This window comes from Ips typographus, linkage group LG16 (genome assembly GCF_016097725.1).
Source record: "Ips typographus isolate SLU linkage group LG16, UJ_Ityp_2.0, whole genome shotgun sequence".
NCBI lineage: Eukaryota > Metazoa > Arthropoda > Insecta > Coleoptera > Curculionidae > Ips > Ips typographus.
This window is the reverse complement of record NC_138437.1, coordinates 7,995,580-8,009,942: the sequence shown is the minus strand read 5'-3', so window position 1 is coordinate 8,009,942 and position 14,363 is coordinate 7,995,580. Positions and strand designations below refer to the sequence as shown.

Sequence of the window (14,363 nt, the reverse complement as noted above, 5' to 3'; positions counted from 1 at the left end):
TAAGCATGTCTTTAGCTACTACTCGCTTTCGATTTGATGCTAAATTTTTCAATTCGAATCTTTCATTTGGAAGGATCTGTATGATTTCAAAAGGCCCTTCGTACTTGCCGTCCAATTTCGACAAGTGGCTATTGCCCGATGGATGATAGACACAGTCACCTATCGCAAACTGCTTATTGGACCTCCTTTTTTTATCAAAAAGATTTTTGGCCAACTCTGCCTGTCGCTTCATACGATCATATGCCAGATTTCTGTCATTTAATAAATTTGTCGGAAGTGGTTTTAACGGAAGCGACTCTGTTAACGACTTGATATCGGGACTATTACCTTCGACCCCAGTCAACAAATAAACGGGCGAAAACCCAGTTGATTTTTGAACGCTTGTGTTGAGTGCGGTTTGCAGTTTATGAATTTTGTTCGGCCATTCTGACTTATTTTCGATTTCTGTCCTCAGTAAATTAATGACTGTCCCGACATACCGTTCTACCTGACCGTTCCCTCGAGGGGCGCTTTTAGCAATTAAGTGTTGTTGGATACCCAATTCTAAGAGTACCCCCTTTACCATTTTATCTGTAAAATTAGTACCTCGATCACAAATTAATGTTTTGGTAATGCCGAACATGCTGAGATGTGATTTCAATGCTTCACAGGTCTCAGGTCCAGACAACCCTTTTAGTGGCACCAAAAATAAAAACTTCGTAAACGCATCAACCAGAAGCAATAAATATTTAAAACCCTCCGTTGATTGCGGAAATGGTCCTACGCAGTCCGCGTGTACCGTGTGAAAAGGTATCGGTTTCTTATCAATAGGGTGAAGCTGAGCCTGTCTGGGACCGGTGTGACATTTATTGGCAATACATTTTAAACAGTGATTACAATATTTTTTGACAAATTTTGCCATCCCTGGAAACCAAAAGTAATGATTAATTTTAGCAAAAGTTTTATCCGGTCCCATATGGCATTGCTCGTCGTGAAATAAACGCAGCAACCCTAAACGACTACCTTTTGGTACAACAGCACGATAGACAGGCGGATCCTGACCCGGATTTATTTTACGAAAAAGGATATCATTCTGACAAAAGTAATCGGTAGTAAGTTTACCCTCGTTAAGCCTATTTATGATATCTTGTGTCTCGTTATCTTTCTTTTGGACTACTTTCAACCAGTTATTAGTTGTTAAAGTTTTAATTTGTGCTACTTCGGATTCAACAGCTGGATCCAACGGGTTTCTGCTAAGATAATCGACATGTTGAATATATTTTCCCCTGCGGTATTCAATTTCAAAATCAAATGACTGTAGAAATAACCACCATCTTGCCACCCGCGGTATTAATTCTTTTTTGCTCTGAGATAATTTAAGTGAGTTACAGTCCGTAACAAGCTTGAATTTTACACCAAGCAAATATACTCGGAAATGTTTGACAGCATAATAAACAGCTAATGTTTCTAATTCATAAGAATGATATTTTGATTCATCGTTGGTGGTGCGTTTAGAAAAATAAGCAATCACGCCCAGTTCATTGTTGGCTTGTCTTTGAAAAAGAATAGCGCCAAACCCAATTGAACTAGCATCCGTGTGAAGTTCGGTCTCTAAGACAGGGTCAAAAATTGTCAGAAATGGTCTTTTACTAAGAAACGCGCATACGTACGCTTTTGCAATTTTTTGATCGTTTCCCCACACAAACTGTTCGTTATTTTTTGTAAGCTTTGTAATGCAAGCTGTACGGGCAGCCATCTCAGGTATAAATTTCCGAAAGTAATTTGCCAAGCCCATAAACTGCCTTACTTGTTTCACGTTACAAGGATTTGGTGATTTTAGTAATGCCTCTACCTTGTTTTTCCCCGGTCTAATACCGCGTTCGGAAATTTCCTGACCTAAATATTCTATTTGTTTTTCAAAAAAGTGACATTTGGCAATATTTAGAGAAAATCCCGCGGTTGTGAGACAACTTAATACTCTATTTAATTTATCTAAACCTTCTGTTATTGACAAAGATGGAATTAAAATGTCGTCTAAATAGACCATAGCATCCCTATCTTTTAAATCCCCTAAAGCTTTGCAAATTGCCCGCTGGAAAACGGCCGGTGCATTTGAAAGACCAAAAGGCATTCGCAGATATTCGTAATGCCCATCGGGTGTAACAAACGCAGTTTTTTCTATGGAGGAGTGAGCTATCGGAATCTGATGAAACCCCGACGCCATGTCTAGAGTAGTAAAATATTTATGCTTCCCTAAGCGGTCCAGCTGATCATCAATCCTAGGCAACGGAAAACGGTCTTTAATAGTAATTTTATTAAGTGCGCGAAAATCGCAACACATTCGCGTGCTACCATCCTTCTTATGGACCAGAACTATAGGACTAGCATAAGGAGAAGTACTTTCACGAATAATTTTGTTTTCCAGTAGGTCCTTGATAATCAACTTGACTTTTTCGCGTTCCGAATGAGCCATTCGATAGGGCCGGTGATTAATTATTTTATCTTCTTTCAATTTTATTTCCAGTTCTGCAGTTGTTATTGGTGAAACGAAGGTACCAGTCGTTATGTTTTGTTCGTACCCTTTAAGGAGACGCAATAAATCACTTAGCTCTTGACCTTTTAAGGGTGTGTTTACAGTGTCCGGTGATACAGAAATGAAATTTACTGCTTTAGACATTGGCAACAGGTCATTTTCTAGGAACACACGCGTTCCACTATTGTCAGCATGGATTTGAATCCCGTTGTGTTTTAGTAAATCGCGTCCCAAGATACAATCCGGTTTTATAACCGATTTGTCCACAACAAAAAATTCAATTTCAAAAGCGGTACCGTCTTTCTCGACATTTAAAGTCGTTTTATTGTTTGCGAATACCGTGGTCCCTCCAATACCATTTAAAGTTAGAAAGGCGGCTTCTAAATGACAGTCTAGTTGTTTGACAATGGTTTCGGTAATCAAACTACATTCGGCTCCCATGTCAATTAAGCAATTTACTGAGACATTTTGAATTTTGAACGTAGTACAAAAATCACTGTCTAATTCAATTGAAAAACAATTTACCTGTCACGAAGTAGAAGGGCGGTCTCGCTTTAATTGGTAACAGTCATTAATTTGATGTCCGATTTTATGGCAGTAAGTACAAGAAGGCCTGTTTTGACTTTTATCAAAATTACGATTACTCAAATCATCAGAATGATCGATCTTTTGTCGTTTCGTACATTGGCGGCTAATATGCCCAGGTTCGTTACACTTATAGCAAAGGTTCTGCCTGAATTTAGATTCAATTTAAGAATTAAATGGGTTGCTTTGTTTGAGTTTACTGAAATCGTTTAGCTTTGGTTTTTTGTAATTTCCCAAAAGAGATATGAGTCCCCCAATACTGTCAAATTTACTATTAAAAGCGGCAGTTTTTACTTGGACGTCAGTAATATCCCCGATAACAATTTCACGAATGTGCTCATCAGACATGTCAAACGGTAAAGCTTTAATTAATGACATTTTTTTTCTGGCATACTCACAGTAAGAGTCCGCTTGGTCGCTGTTGTAGAGGCTAGCTTTTCGCAATTTGTCATTCAAGTTCCGTTTTGCTGGATATATGCTGCATAACTCCTCTTTGAAAACGGTCCAGGACTTGTTGGGGGGCTGCCAACTCGCAAACCAATCAGCTGCGTCACCTTTCAATCCGGAAGCACTTCTCACCACTAATTCGTATTCTGACCAACCGAACATATTCCCGAGTTTATCCATTTCGATGCACCACGTATTCACATCACAATCATCCGAATGGGGATCAAAATTAGGAATTGACACAGGCGTGGACACGACACTTTTATTGTTTTGCTCTTGAAGAGATTTCACCGAATTTGCAAACAATTGCACAAATTCCTCCATGGTTTAAAGCACAGTATCACTTAATGTAGTTAGCTGGAGGGTGTAGTTGTTCTATCCCACTTCTGATGTAAGAATTGAGGGAAGAATAAAAACAAATTTCCCCGTACTAAACCAATTTAATGATTCTTATTCCAATATACCACTCTCTCTGCTGGTGAATATCAGAATGCCCTCCACTTTTCTGCCATCCCTTAACTAAACATCCTAAGAGCACCCGTCTCACAAGTATCATATTACATACCCCTATCTCTTATCTGTTACAATAATAATGCTAAGGACACTTAAAATAACTTAGCCTAGCAAATTCCCAAAGACGTCCTTTTACACCAATAAATATGTCGCCATCCAAGAGTGGTTGATAAAAGACGCCCTCAAGTACCACGAGCCCGTGTGAAGTTCTCACGGTAGGCTCGCCATCTTGATATGATTGCTAACATATATTAATCATAAAACATATTTAATGTAAGTTTTTATTATTAAAGATATAAATAATATAAGGTAGCTACAGTAATACACAAATTGTTTTCCTAACATTAGATTATCTTTCACATTCCATATGCCATATAGGTACGTAACATTTTATTTAATCTTTCAAAGTACTTAGAAACGCCTAAAAAGTGAAAATAAAAGTTTACTCTGAATACTTAGTTTCTGTGAGTTGTCCTAACGTAATAATAATAATCTGAAAGACATTCGTCAAAAATATAAGTTATAAGGAATATGAGTATACGCATATGTTATGGTTATACTTACTTTAACATCATCAAAAAACAATAACGCGAAGAATGCTGATATTGAGTTTTTCTTGTCTACGTTGTTATTAATGGAACATTTTTGGACTTTAGTCTAATGGTTTAATAAGAGTGTTGTTTATCAATAAGATTCGTGGTAATGTAAACAAGAAACAAAACGTTTAGATGTCGTTGTCAAATGTTGCTACAGAATTTTTAGTAAACTAGTGTTCTCTTTTTCTGTAGTTAGGCATATAGATCCTTTCTCACAATAGAAACAATAATTAATAAGATTTACTGAGGGATCTCCACTAGGTTGAGTTGTCTTAAAAATATCTATTCTTTTTAAGATTGATTTATCTATTTTTTCTTTTTGCGCAATTTATAAAGATGCCAGGTATATTCAGGTAGAGGTAGAGATGTCAATTTTTTGATAAGAATTTTTTAGAATTGTCAGACATATATATCTAATTTTCTTGCGAAGCTAAAGCTGCGGACTGATGGAAGAATAGATAGAATGATGAATAATAGAACTAGAGGGTGTAATTTGCATTGGGCAGTTCCAGTCAGGTACCAATTGGAAGCATTTGTTGCTGCTTAACAAACTAGTTGAGAACGCTGCAAAGCTGTCTAACAGATTTTATCTTTGAAGAGCTAGAGACTGAGCTGATTCTGGTATCCGATCTATTCATTTAGTAGTAGTGGTAGTCATGTATGTAAACATTGAGCGCCAAACAATTACCTAAGTAGTTAGGTTAGTTTTGTTTTAGGTTTAGTGATTTCTCCATTTATAAAATAACTTGGCATCCCTGGGATCTATTTTTTTGTAGTTTTTATTTGATAGAATGGATATTAATCAAGATACTCTCGAGAGAGTTTCGATGACATAATATTGCAATTAGACAAATCACTAGAATTGTGTCGTCCAACGGTTCAAGAAAGGAACGACTCAGTCCCGAGAGTGATTGTCTTAACAGAGTAACATAATAAAACAAAACTAAATCAGTCACATATATCGTAAATTTATTCAACCTTTTTACAATAAGCGGTTAAAGAAAACTGGTCAGATAGCTTTCCCTATTATGATCTTTGGTTTTAAAATATTTCACATTCAAATCTATATTATGCTTTTCTACAAAAATAGCTATATATACAATAACTTGTTATTTGTCTGCTCGAGTAGAACTCGAACGGGTTGCAAACTGAATAATCGATAATATGGCGTACACAAATCTTTATGTAGCTCGGTAACGATATCAAAGTAAAAATGTATGTCTCCTTAATAAGTTACAAAGTTGAGCTATAAATTTGGAATTTTTTTTCCTTTAATAAAAAAAGTTTTAGTATCTTTTATGGATGAAAATTAGAAGTAACAATCCGTTTGTCTTTCCAGCATTCACACGCGTACTGACATCAATTAATAGCCATATATGTGTATATAAATATACAGGACGTCACAGTTAGAGATCGAAAGTAAGGGCAGTTAAGATTCCAACCAATTAGCATTGAATTTTTCTGGTAGTATAACATTATCCTTACCTACATAAAATGGTAATCTTAACAATATATCGTGCTAGTAGATAGGACGAGCAGGTAAAATAATAAATTAAGAAAAATAATAAAGTAAAAAAACACAAGCCTATGAACAAATAATTACACTTTTTACATTTACGGATAGATACAAGTATAAAAATCTAAATTGGCCTTTGTAAAGAAATGCAAAAAAGTACCTCGTACAGAAAAAAATATAAAGGCACAGGCAAAATACGTATTTAAGAATGATGAAACAGAAGAAAGCCTTAAGGAAAAGCCTATCAACTAACAACAAGTCTACATTTGCTTAACACGCATTTCCGCTTCCAACAAGTAGATCACATGACACATAAAATACCTCTAAACCTAACTCCTCATACAATTTAATCCGGGAGCATATGCACAAAACCGATAGGAAATAGTCCGGTTCTTTCGGGTTCATTCTCCACTACCCCTTCCATCCAGTTGTCATCATCAGTTTGCTCTTTCAAAACGATAATAATCTCTCCTTCTTGAAACGACAGTTCGTCCTCATTATCAGCTGCGCAATCGTACAGAGCTTTACACCTTCTTAAACCCGCAAACCCATTACTCGTGTAAGAGAGCCGACCAGTTTGGGCTGTACGAGGGGAACACGCTGTGGACATTGGACTAGATGATATTCGTTGAGGGGGGGAATCAGAAGCCTGAAAAAATGTTAATTTGTAAAATCTAGATTAACATTTGAAAAACTGGTTAGTATAACTTAATTGCGTCTCTCAAACACAATAAAAGCTTTTAAATGTATTAGTTTTTGGATAAACCACACGACATGTATTGTGTATGTTGAGAAAAGCTTTAAAATGGAGTTTTTAATGAAAAATAATCTTTACCGCGCAGTAGGGATTTACTGAATTTATCACTCCCTATTCGGTAGTAACTAATCAGAACAAGACAATAGCAGTACAAGATACCTTCTAAATAATTCACTAGACTTCATTTTGACACCCAGCTCAAGACAACACAATTAATTGCCATAATAACTGTTTGATTGTAATTAGTAATTCTTCATTAAAAAATAACACACAAAACAACATGCACACAGTTTAGCACCACCAAAACCGCATTGCGCTTTGAACACAAACGACTTTCAAAACAGGTGCGATTTATATTAAACAAAAGCATCCAAACTCAGTATGCATCATCATTACCAGGCTAGAATCATTCTCTTCAGTAAAACTATCCACACGGCATTTCCGTCTCTGCAAACCAAGTCAACTCACAATAAATTCAATAAATGCACGTTAATTTAGTTCAACCCCCAAACAATTTTTTGAAAAAATTTGCTGCGTTTGCGCCAGTTGTTGTCAACTGTTAATTTTATTTAAGTTATTAACTTTGTATGGGTTATTGATTCTGAACTGTTCCTGTAAATCAGTACACAGCAATACTTATCTCATCCATGCTGACAACCCAAATTAGTTCGGGAACAGTTCCTAAACGGTTCAGAATCATGAACCTGCACAAAGCTTCTGAGTAACTACTAAAGTGTGCAAAATGTACACACACAAGCAAGTTTAATGTACTGGTTATATTTAATACAAGCTTACCCTTCTTGGTGGTGGAACTGGGTTATGACTCATCCCAGGTACATCAATATCGGACGCCATGGACGAAATGCTTTCGTTAGATCGTCCATTAGAAAGCCGGTTTAGCGGTGCTGGAGGAGGTGGATTTTGAGGTCTTCGTAACATCCCCATTTTATCCAAGTTCTTACAGTCTGGCATCACTAATTTGCTTCCTGTAATAATAGCCAACTTATTATGGAGGAGATCCCTCTCAATACATTGTAAATTTTGCAGACGACACTAACTTGCTTACAGGGTGTAAACATTTGGATAGCGCAATTTTGAAATCAAGAATCAACGAACAAACTTATTCTGAACAACGAAAAAACAAATCCCATTGTTTTCAGAACCAAACAATCGACAACCGCTAAACCAGAAACTTTTAAAATAAATGATGCAAACATCACCGTATCCGAAAGTGTAAAATTTCTAGGTATTTACATTAATGAATTTTTAGATTGGTCAGTCCATATAAACGACACTGTTAAAAAACTAAATTCAGTTTGTTATGGTATGCGGGTCATTGGCAAATACATGGAAGAGAACGAACTTGTAGCACAAGAACGTGCTGTAAGAATAATTAAGAAAAAAAAGTTCCTAGAAAGCTGTAGGGGTGAGTTTAGGAGTCTGGGTATAATGACAGTACATGCAATTTATGTTTATGAATGTCTCCTATTTTACATTAAGCATAAGGATCGTTTTGACATACAATTCCAAAATAAGTATGAAACCAGACGATTAGAAGTCCTCTATCCGGCTCACAGACTCAAGCTTACAGAAAAGTGTCCACAGTATATGTGCTTAAAATTATTTAATGTACTACCATCACAGTTAAAAAAAATTAAGGTTTTTAAAGTGTTTAAAAAACGGTTAAAACAGTACCTGGTAGAATTGGAGCCATATAGCTTAGAAGACCTATGTAACCAGTTGTAAATTTGTGTCGTGTACAGTTTATTTATGACGTCATTTTCATTTCATGTTTGTAAAACATTACTTGAAAATAAAGATTATTATATCAATCGGAAAAAAAACCAATCCTTACTTATGTTAAAACAAAATTATTGGTCAATTGAGAACTAGTTAAAAATTTCACTTTTTGGCACGCTCTTCTTTCCCACCCTGTTTAGTATAGTTATAGTACATTCGAGTCAAAATTTTTAACGTCAACAAAAAGACAATAAATTAAGCCTAATGACAGTAAAAACTGCTTTGAAATCCGTTAATACATTTCGAAATGTCGAGGAAAATTATCCAAAAAATCACTGTCGCGGTTTTACGCATTTAAAAACCTAACTTACCTATAGGAATAACAGATCTGCCAGAACTTGAATCGCTACTTGGCGATCTACGATGAGTGTGGTTTAAAGTATGATACCCTGCTGTCATTGGATCAGAAGGTGTTCTACTATGGCTACTAGGTAGTGTACCATACTGGCTAGGACCTGTAGGAGGAGGTAGTGGAGCTACTCGCTTCTTTATACTTCCATGGACGCTTGGAGCTATTTAAATATATTTTTAGTGTAATAATTCAGATTTCTAAGTATTTACCCACCTGAATAGCTTGGAGGTCTGGATCGGTTTTTCTTTTCTGGGGTTAAAGAACCATTCTAAAAGCAGTTTCAAAAACAATTAAAACCACAGGTAAGTTAAATAATAGTGCACTTACTCGATCTTCAATTATAGTCTCATCATCAGAGAAATCAGTAGAACCATCATCATGGGATAAATTCCAGTCTATGTTGATGTTATCGAAATAATTTTTCAGTCGGTTCACAGCATTTTGTAGCTGTAATAAGTCATGTTATAGCAAAAATCAAAGTGAAATAAAAATTACCGTACCAGCTCTTGACAAGAAGTGTTACAGTACTCTTGAGCAATATCCATTGGGGTTTTATTTTGGGAGTTTCTTATATTAGCGTCTGCACCGCTTCGTAATAGCAGCTTCATACACTCGACTTTGTCGTACATAGCACACAAATGTAGGGCAGTGTTAGTTCCAATCATTTCAGGGTAAACAGGAGGATTAGTGGTTTTATCCAATGCAGAGTTTGACATGTTTTGGATGAGGAAATCTACTATATGCAAAGTCCTGCCGGATTCGTTGATTATAGCCCGGTGTAAGGCTGTCTCTCCAATTTTCTGCGTATCAAAAAATTAAAATTTAACTGGCAAAATTAACCTCTAGTCTTACTGATGAAGGTAAACAAGATCCCAAATCAACATTTTCCGAGAAAACTTGAAGCAACAGTGACAAATCACCTCGATTCACAGCCTCTTCAAGTTCAAACAGTTTTTCCATATCAGACGAACAGGTAGTAATAGCATAACGTTTCTCCACATACTTAGCTCTGATAAAGTTAAGCCTTTCTTCCCTATAAAATAATGGTACATAAAATGGCAACCAAAAATGCATAAAACACTTACATTGAACTTGAAGGATCAAGTTTCTCGTTTGGCGGCAGCCTGGCCTCCATAATATCATTGAACATATGATTTGTCATAAACCTAGCTAATACTAACTGACTAGTTCCAACGTTATCTAATGTTAACGATTGTATTCGAGATATATGTACACCTAAATCCCTGTGAATTCCTGAACACTCAATGCAGACTATGATACCGAAGTTTGTAGAGAGCCAAGTAGCATCTAGAAAATCATACTGATAAGTACCAATTATTGGGTATATTATAACTTCAAACTTACCATTTTGTGAGTTACAATCACAACAAGCATCATTCCCTGGTATTTTCTGTATATACTTAATAATGGCTTGTTGAAGTTCCCTAAAGCTATTAACTTTATCCCTTCCGGTTTTGCTGCTGTCGTCGAAAGCTTTCATGAGTGCCATTTCCTTGCAATTTATTAAAACTGACGTCCAAGCCTTTTGATCCGCTTCGTCTTCTGCTTGGAAGTGATAGGTCCGATTATCTGCAAAAGCTTTTAATAATGCTCATTGTTTAAGGAATTGTCAGAAAACTTACAGGAAATTAGATCAAACCCACGTTTATCGTCAGGAACCACTTTAATTTGGCAGGTCAGAAGATTTACCCTAGTAGGCGGTTTTGTCTCATCAGCATGACAAATATCTAAATAGCCTTCCGCTTGCACCCGGCACTTCCGTTTTTGCCAAACTCTGCGCATTTTGCCTTCAGATTTTTTCAGCAAATGCCCAGTTCGCGTGACTCCATGATGTTTGTCACCCTGTAGCTGATGCAGGGAGTATCCAGCAGCACCTTTTTCTGTCTGTGAATATAGCTAAAATGTTATTCAACACTAGACATTTCTGCTTCTAGTAATGAAGCCAAATTACTTACATCCCCTTTTTCTAAGTTAGGGGTTGACTTTATGAGATTTCTCAAATCAGTCAGCTTCCGTTTTTCTTCATCTTGAGCTTGTTTGATTTTCTGCAGCTTAATACTTAAATCCGCTACGTAGTTTCCGAAATGTTCTATTGTTTTTAAACCGTCTTGAAAATAACTGAAAGTAAAAAAGTATTTGTCACTTATTTAGTTAGATTTTATACAGCAACTTAAAGCGCTAATATATTTTTTTTAGAATATCAGTTTTAAATATTTGTGGACACTGTATATAAAAACTGTTTGTTAAAAACTTGTTTCAACCTAATACAGAGTGGATATAAGAACCTGTATTAAAACAATCCAAACAATTTCACATAAATCTCTTGAAAGGATCCTTTATCTCTAGTGGCTACTGTAATCATAGAAGAATCCCCATGAAGAAAATAATTGGTATAAAATACCTACAGGCCGACAATATAATTTTAATCATATTAAAGGTAACTTGCACTTACTTGGTTTGAGCGTGATAATATTCCACCAAGCTCTGAAGCAGGTCTATCCCCTTCTTTGTTTTGATCTCATTGTACTTGATGAGGTACTGAAAAATTACATTTTTTAGATTGATAGGGAAAATTGAAATAAACATTATCGGGTTTGAAAACATCGAAATGCGTCGCGCTATCGGCCCACGGATTTACGGTCTACCGCGCCATCAGATGATAGAAATTCTTAATTCTGGTGATTCATGAGGATATGAAAACTTGAAACATCCTGTCCTAGATAAAAAAGGTTGTATAATTGGGAATCGTTATGCCCGCCTAGGGTCCTTAGAGGTCATTATCTTTTTAGATAAAATAATACAATAGCATCTGACGCGGTTTACTTTAAAGTTTTAAGTTTCACGGCGAGTATTGATCGTTTGCCAATTCAAATCACACAAAAGAACCTTCCCGCAATGCAAATTTCGATGTTTACATATGTCCGTCCTTATAAAAAAGGTGATGGGTTAGTCATACAACCATAGAAAAAAACAGTGTAGATACATAAGATTTGCGCAGTAATTCATGATTTCTCTCTTACCTCACACATCTGAAGCTGAAAAAGCCTCCTTTCCTTTTCCATTTCGTCTGCAATTTCGGCTGCTGTAATTTCAGACCTAATCAAACCGACTTCCTTAGCTTGCTGTTTCTTTTCTTTTTCTATCTTGGCATATTTGCTTTCGTAATCCTTCCACGCCTTATCGAAAGGCCGCTTCAAGTCACCCTTGACACCTCGCAAATCCCCTTTTAATAAACTGTCTAAAGGGAACATGACGATGTTGTTTAGATTCTGCATTAATGTCTTCATAAGGGCTGAGAGCTCTTGAGTTACCACAGCAAATTTCATAAATGCATTTCCTATAGTTTCCTCATGTTCTTTTGTAATTGCATTCTGGCCTATTTTCTCTAAAGCCTTGACTAGACAGGACTCGTTATCAACATGGCCTGAAAAACGTAAATTGGTGTCACCATTTCCCTGTTATTAATGTTGGCTAAATGAGGTTTAATCGAATTTTAGCTCAACACTAGTTACTAGTTCAATTAGTTAATAATTGCCCTGTTACTGTATACTTACATATTCCAGAAGTGTGGATGGCCTTCACGGCCTTCTTCATTTTATTCAACCCATCTCTATCATAATCCAATGTCTGAAAAAACACATTAGTGAGATAATAGTAAAGACATAATAGTTTTTTTAACTTTTGTAGTTAAGTTCACTATAAAGAAGGGGATATACTGAGCTTTAAATCTGTAGCATTACATGACAGTATATGAGGATAATCTCACTTGATACTTAATAGTAAGCATGTTCAGGTTTAATTCCCATTGTTTGTTCAGATTTACTTTATTGCAATACTATTTGTGGTTAATTTAATTACCTAACCTACCTGACAGAAACAATTATTATGTGGGAGACACATTGAAATGATATACACAAACACATTTACATTACTGAATAAAATGATATTTTTAGTGAAATTGTTCACAGACATTCCTGGAATGCATGATAAATGGACAAGCTATAAAGTGGTTTTCTTATTGATTGCAAAATTTATAGCCAATGTAAAACATTAAGAAAGTATAGGAAAAATAGGTCTCCCAGGATGTCAATTCCCAAATAATATAATTTGTACCATCAAACATAGTAAAAAGATCTATTCAGCAGTTCACATGTGCAGCATCCATAAGTCTATTTTTACAGCCTTACCATAAATTTATGTACCTCTTAATAGTACTTTGATAAGGGTCTAAAAAGAAATAATACTTGAGTTTGATAAGACTGAAAGCACAGGACAAGATATATTTAAACTAATTTGTTATAGTCAATTGACATTTTGAGTTTAATCTTATGCCCTGTCATAAGTTTAATCTCAGATCATAATATATTATCTGCTGCATGCTTGATGATCAAAATTTTAATAACTGCTGTATAAAACACAATACATGACTAGTGCCTGAAGTGAACAGAATAAAACAATATGAAAAGCAGTTAACTTATCAATAAACAGATAAAATAAAAAGCAACTTTTAATTGCATTCTAAAGTTCTAATCTTCAAAATAACACCTAAAAACACTGTATTGTGAGTACCTTTAGGATTGTCAATAAAACATGCTATCAGAGAGGAAAGTTTACACAACATTACAATTGAGAAAAGCCGGAAATGGGATAATTAAGTATTTATGACTTGTTACATCCTTCCTATGGGGAAATAGATAACTTACCTCCTCCAATGCAGTAATGGTATTTCTACACTGTTGCATTCGCGAAACGAATGTTGATGTAATAGGCGAATTGTAGTCATCCCTGGTTTCGTCAACAAATTCAGACACTCCGATTAACGTGAGCATATTTTCCTCGAGTTAATAAAAAAACACGTCAAAATACCATTAAATCACACTTGTAAATAATCGTGAATTCGAGGAATAAACACGATTTGGTCCAACATTATTATTACCACTATTAAATTCACACTGTACCGAAACCTTGTCCCAATTTTTAGGGTTTGTTATGCCTTATTTTCCATTTTGACTCGCTTATGAAATTATCAGAGCTGTATACTTCAGTTTCGAGTCAACAAAACAAATTTTATATTGGAAATATCGGAGATTTTTAAAATATCTTACCAAAATTATCGCGAGCTTCAAAGTACGGATACAACTGCTCAATAGGGAATTTTTTGTTTTGTCTTACCACCGATGATTGATGACAGCCATGACAACTATGACAGCAGTCAAAACGGCCCAAACCACCTATAGAGCTATAAATCTTAAACACTGCAGTCT

The 14,363-nt window shown here is 35.6% G+C and overlaps 1 protein-coding gene across 3 annotated transcripts; it reads right to left on the bottom strand.

Annotated features, from left to right (window-relative positions):
- Nucleotides 1-5,601: 5,601 nt before the first annotated feature.
- On the bottom strand, nt 5,602-14,277 carry Asap (ArfGAP domain of ASAP). Of its 3 annotated transcripts, none has more exons than XM_081994499.1 (16): nt 13,803-14,277; nt 12,654-12,726; nt 12,120-12,523; nt 11,552-11,637; nt 11,055-11,217; nt 10,722-10,995; nt 10,444-10,668; nt 10,164-10,386; nt 9,931-10,111; nt 9,579-9,878; nt 9,406-9,525; nt 9,292-9,346; nt 9,038-9,238; nt 7,722-7,912; nt 7,323-7,373; nt 5,602-6,818 (listed from the first exon to the last, which is right to left on the bottom strand). In XM_081994499.1, exons 1-16 carry the CDS (start codon nt 13,926-13,928, stop codon nt 6,516-6,518), a joined length of 2,976 nt encoding a protein of 991 aa, XP_081850625.1. In that variant the 5' UTR covers nt 13,929-14,277; the 3' UTR covers nt 5,602-6,515. The 3 variants fall into 3 exon arrangements, with proteins under 3 accessions (XP_081850625.1, XP_081850626.1, XP_081850627.1); XM_081994500.1 differs by having other exon boundaries at nt 10,722-10,983; nt 13,803-14,275; XM_081994501.1 differs by lacking the exon at nt 7,323-7,373 and having other exon boundaries at nt 13,803-14,273.
- Between the last annotated feature and the right edge of the window lie 86 nt (nt 14,278-14,363).

Coding starts and splice junctions, on each gene's coding strand:
- Asap (XM_081994499.1), bottom strand. CDS start 13,928: ATGCTCACGTTAATCGGAGTGTCTGAATTTGTTGACGAAACCAGGGAT. Junction 9,879..9,930: donor GATCTTGTTTACCTTCATCA/GTAAGACTAGAG, acceptor TTTGATACGCAG/AAAATTGGAGAGACAGCCTT. Junction 6,819..7,322: donor AAGAGAATGATTCTAGCCTG/GTAATGATGATG, acceptor ACATTTTTTCAG/GCTTCTGATTCCCCCCCTCA.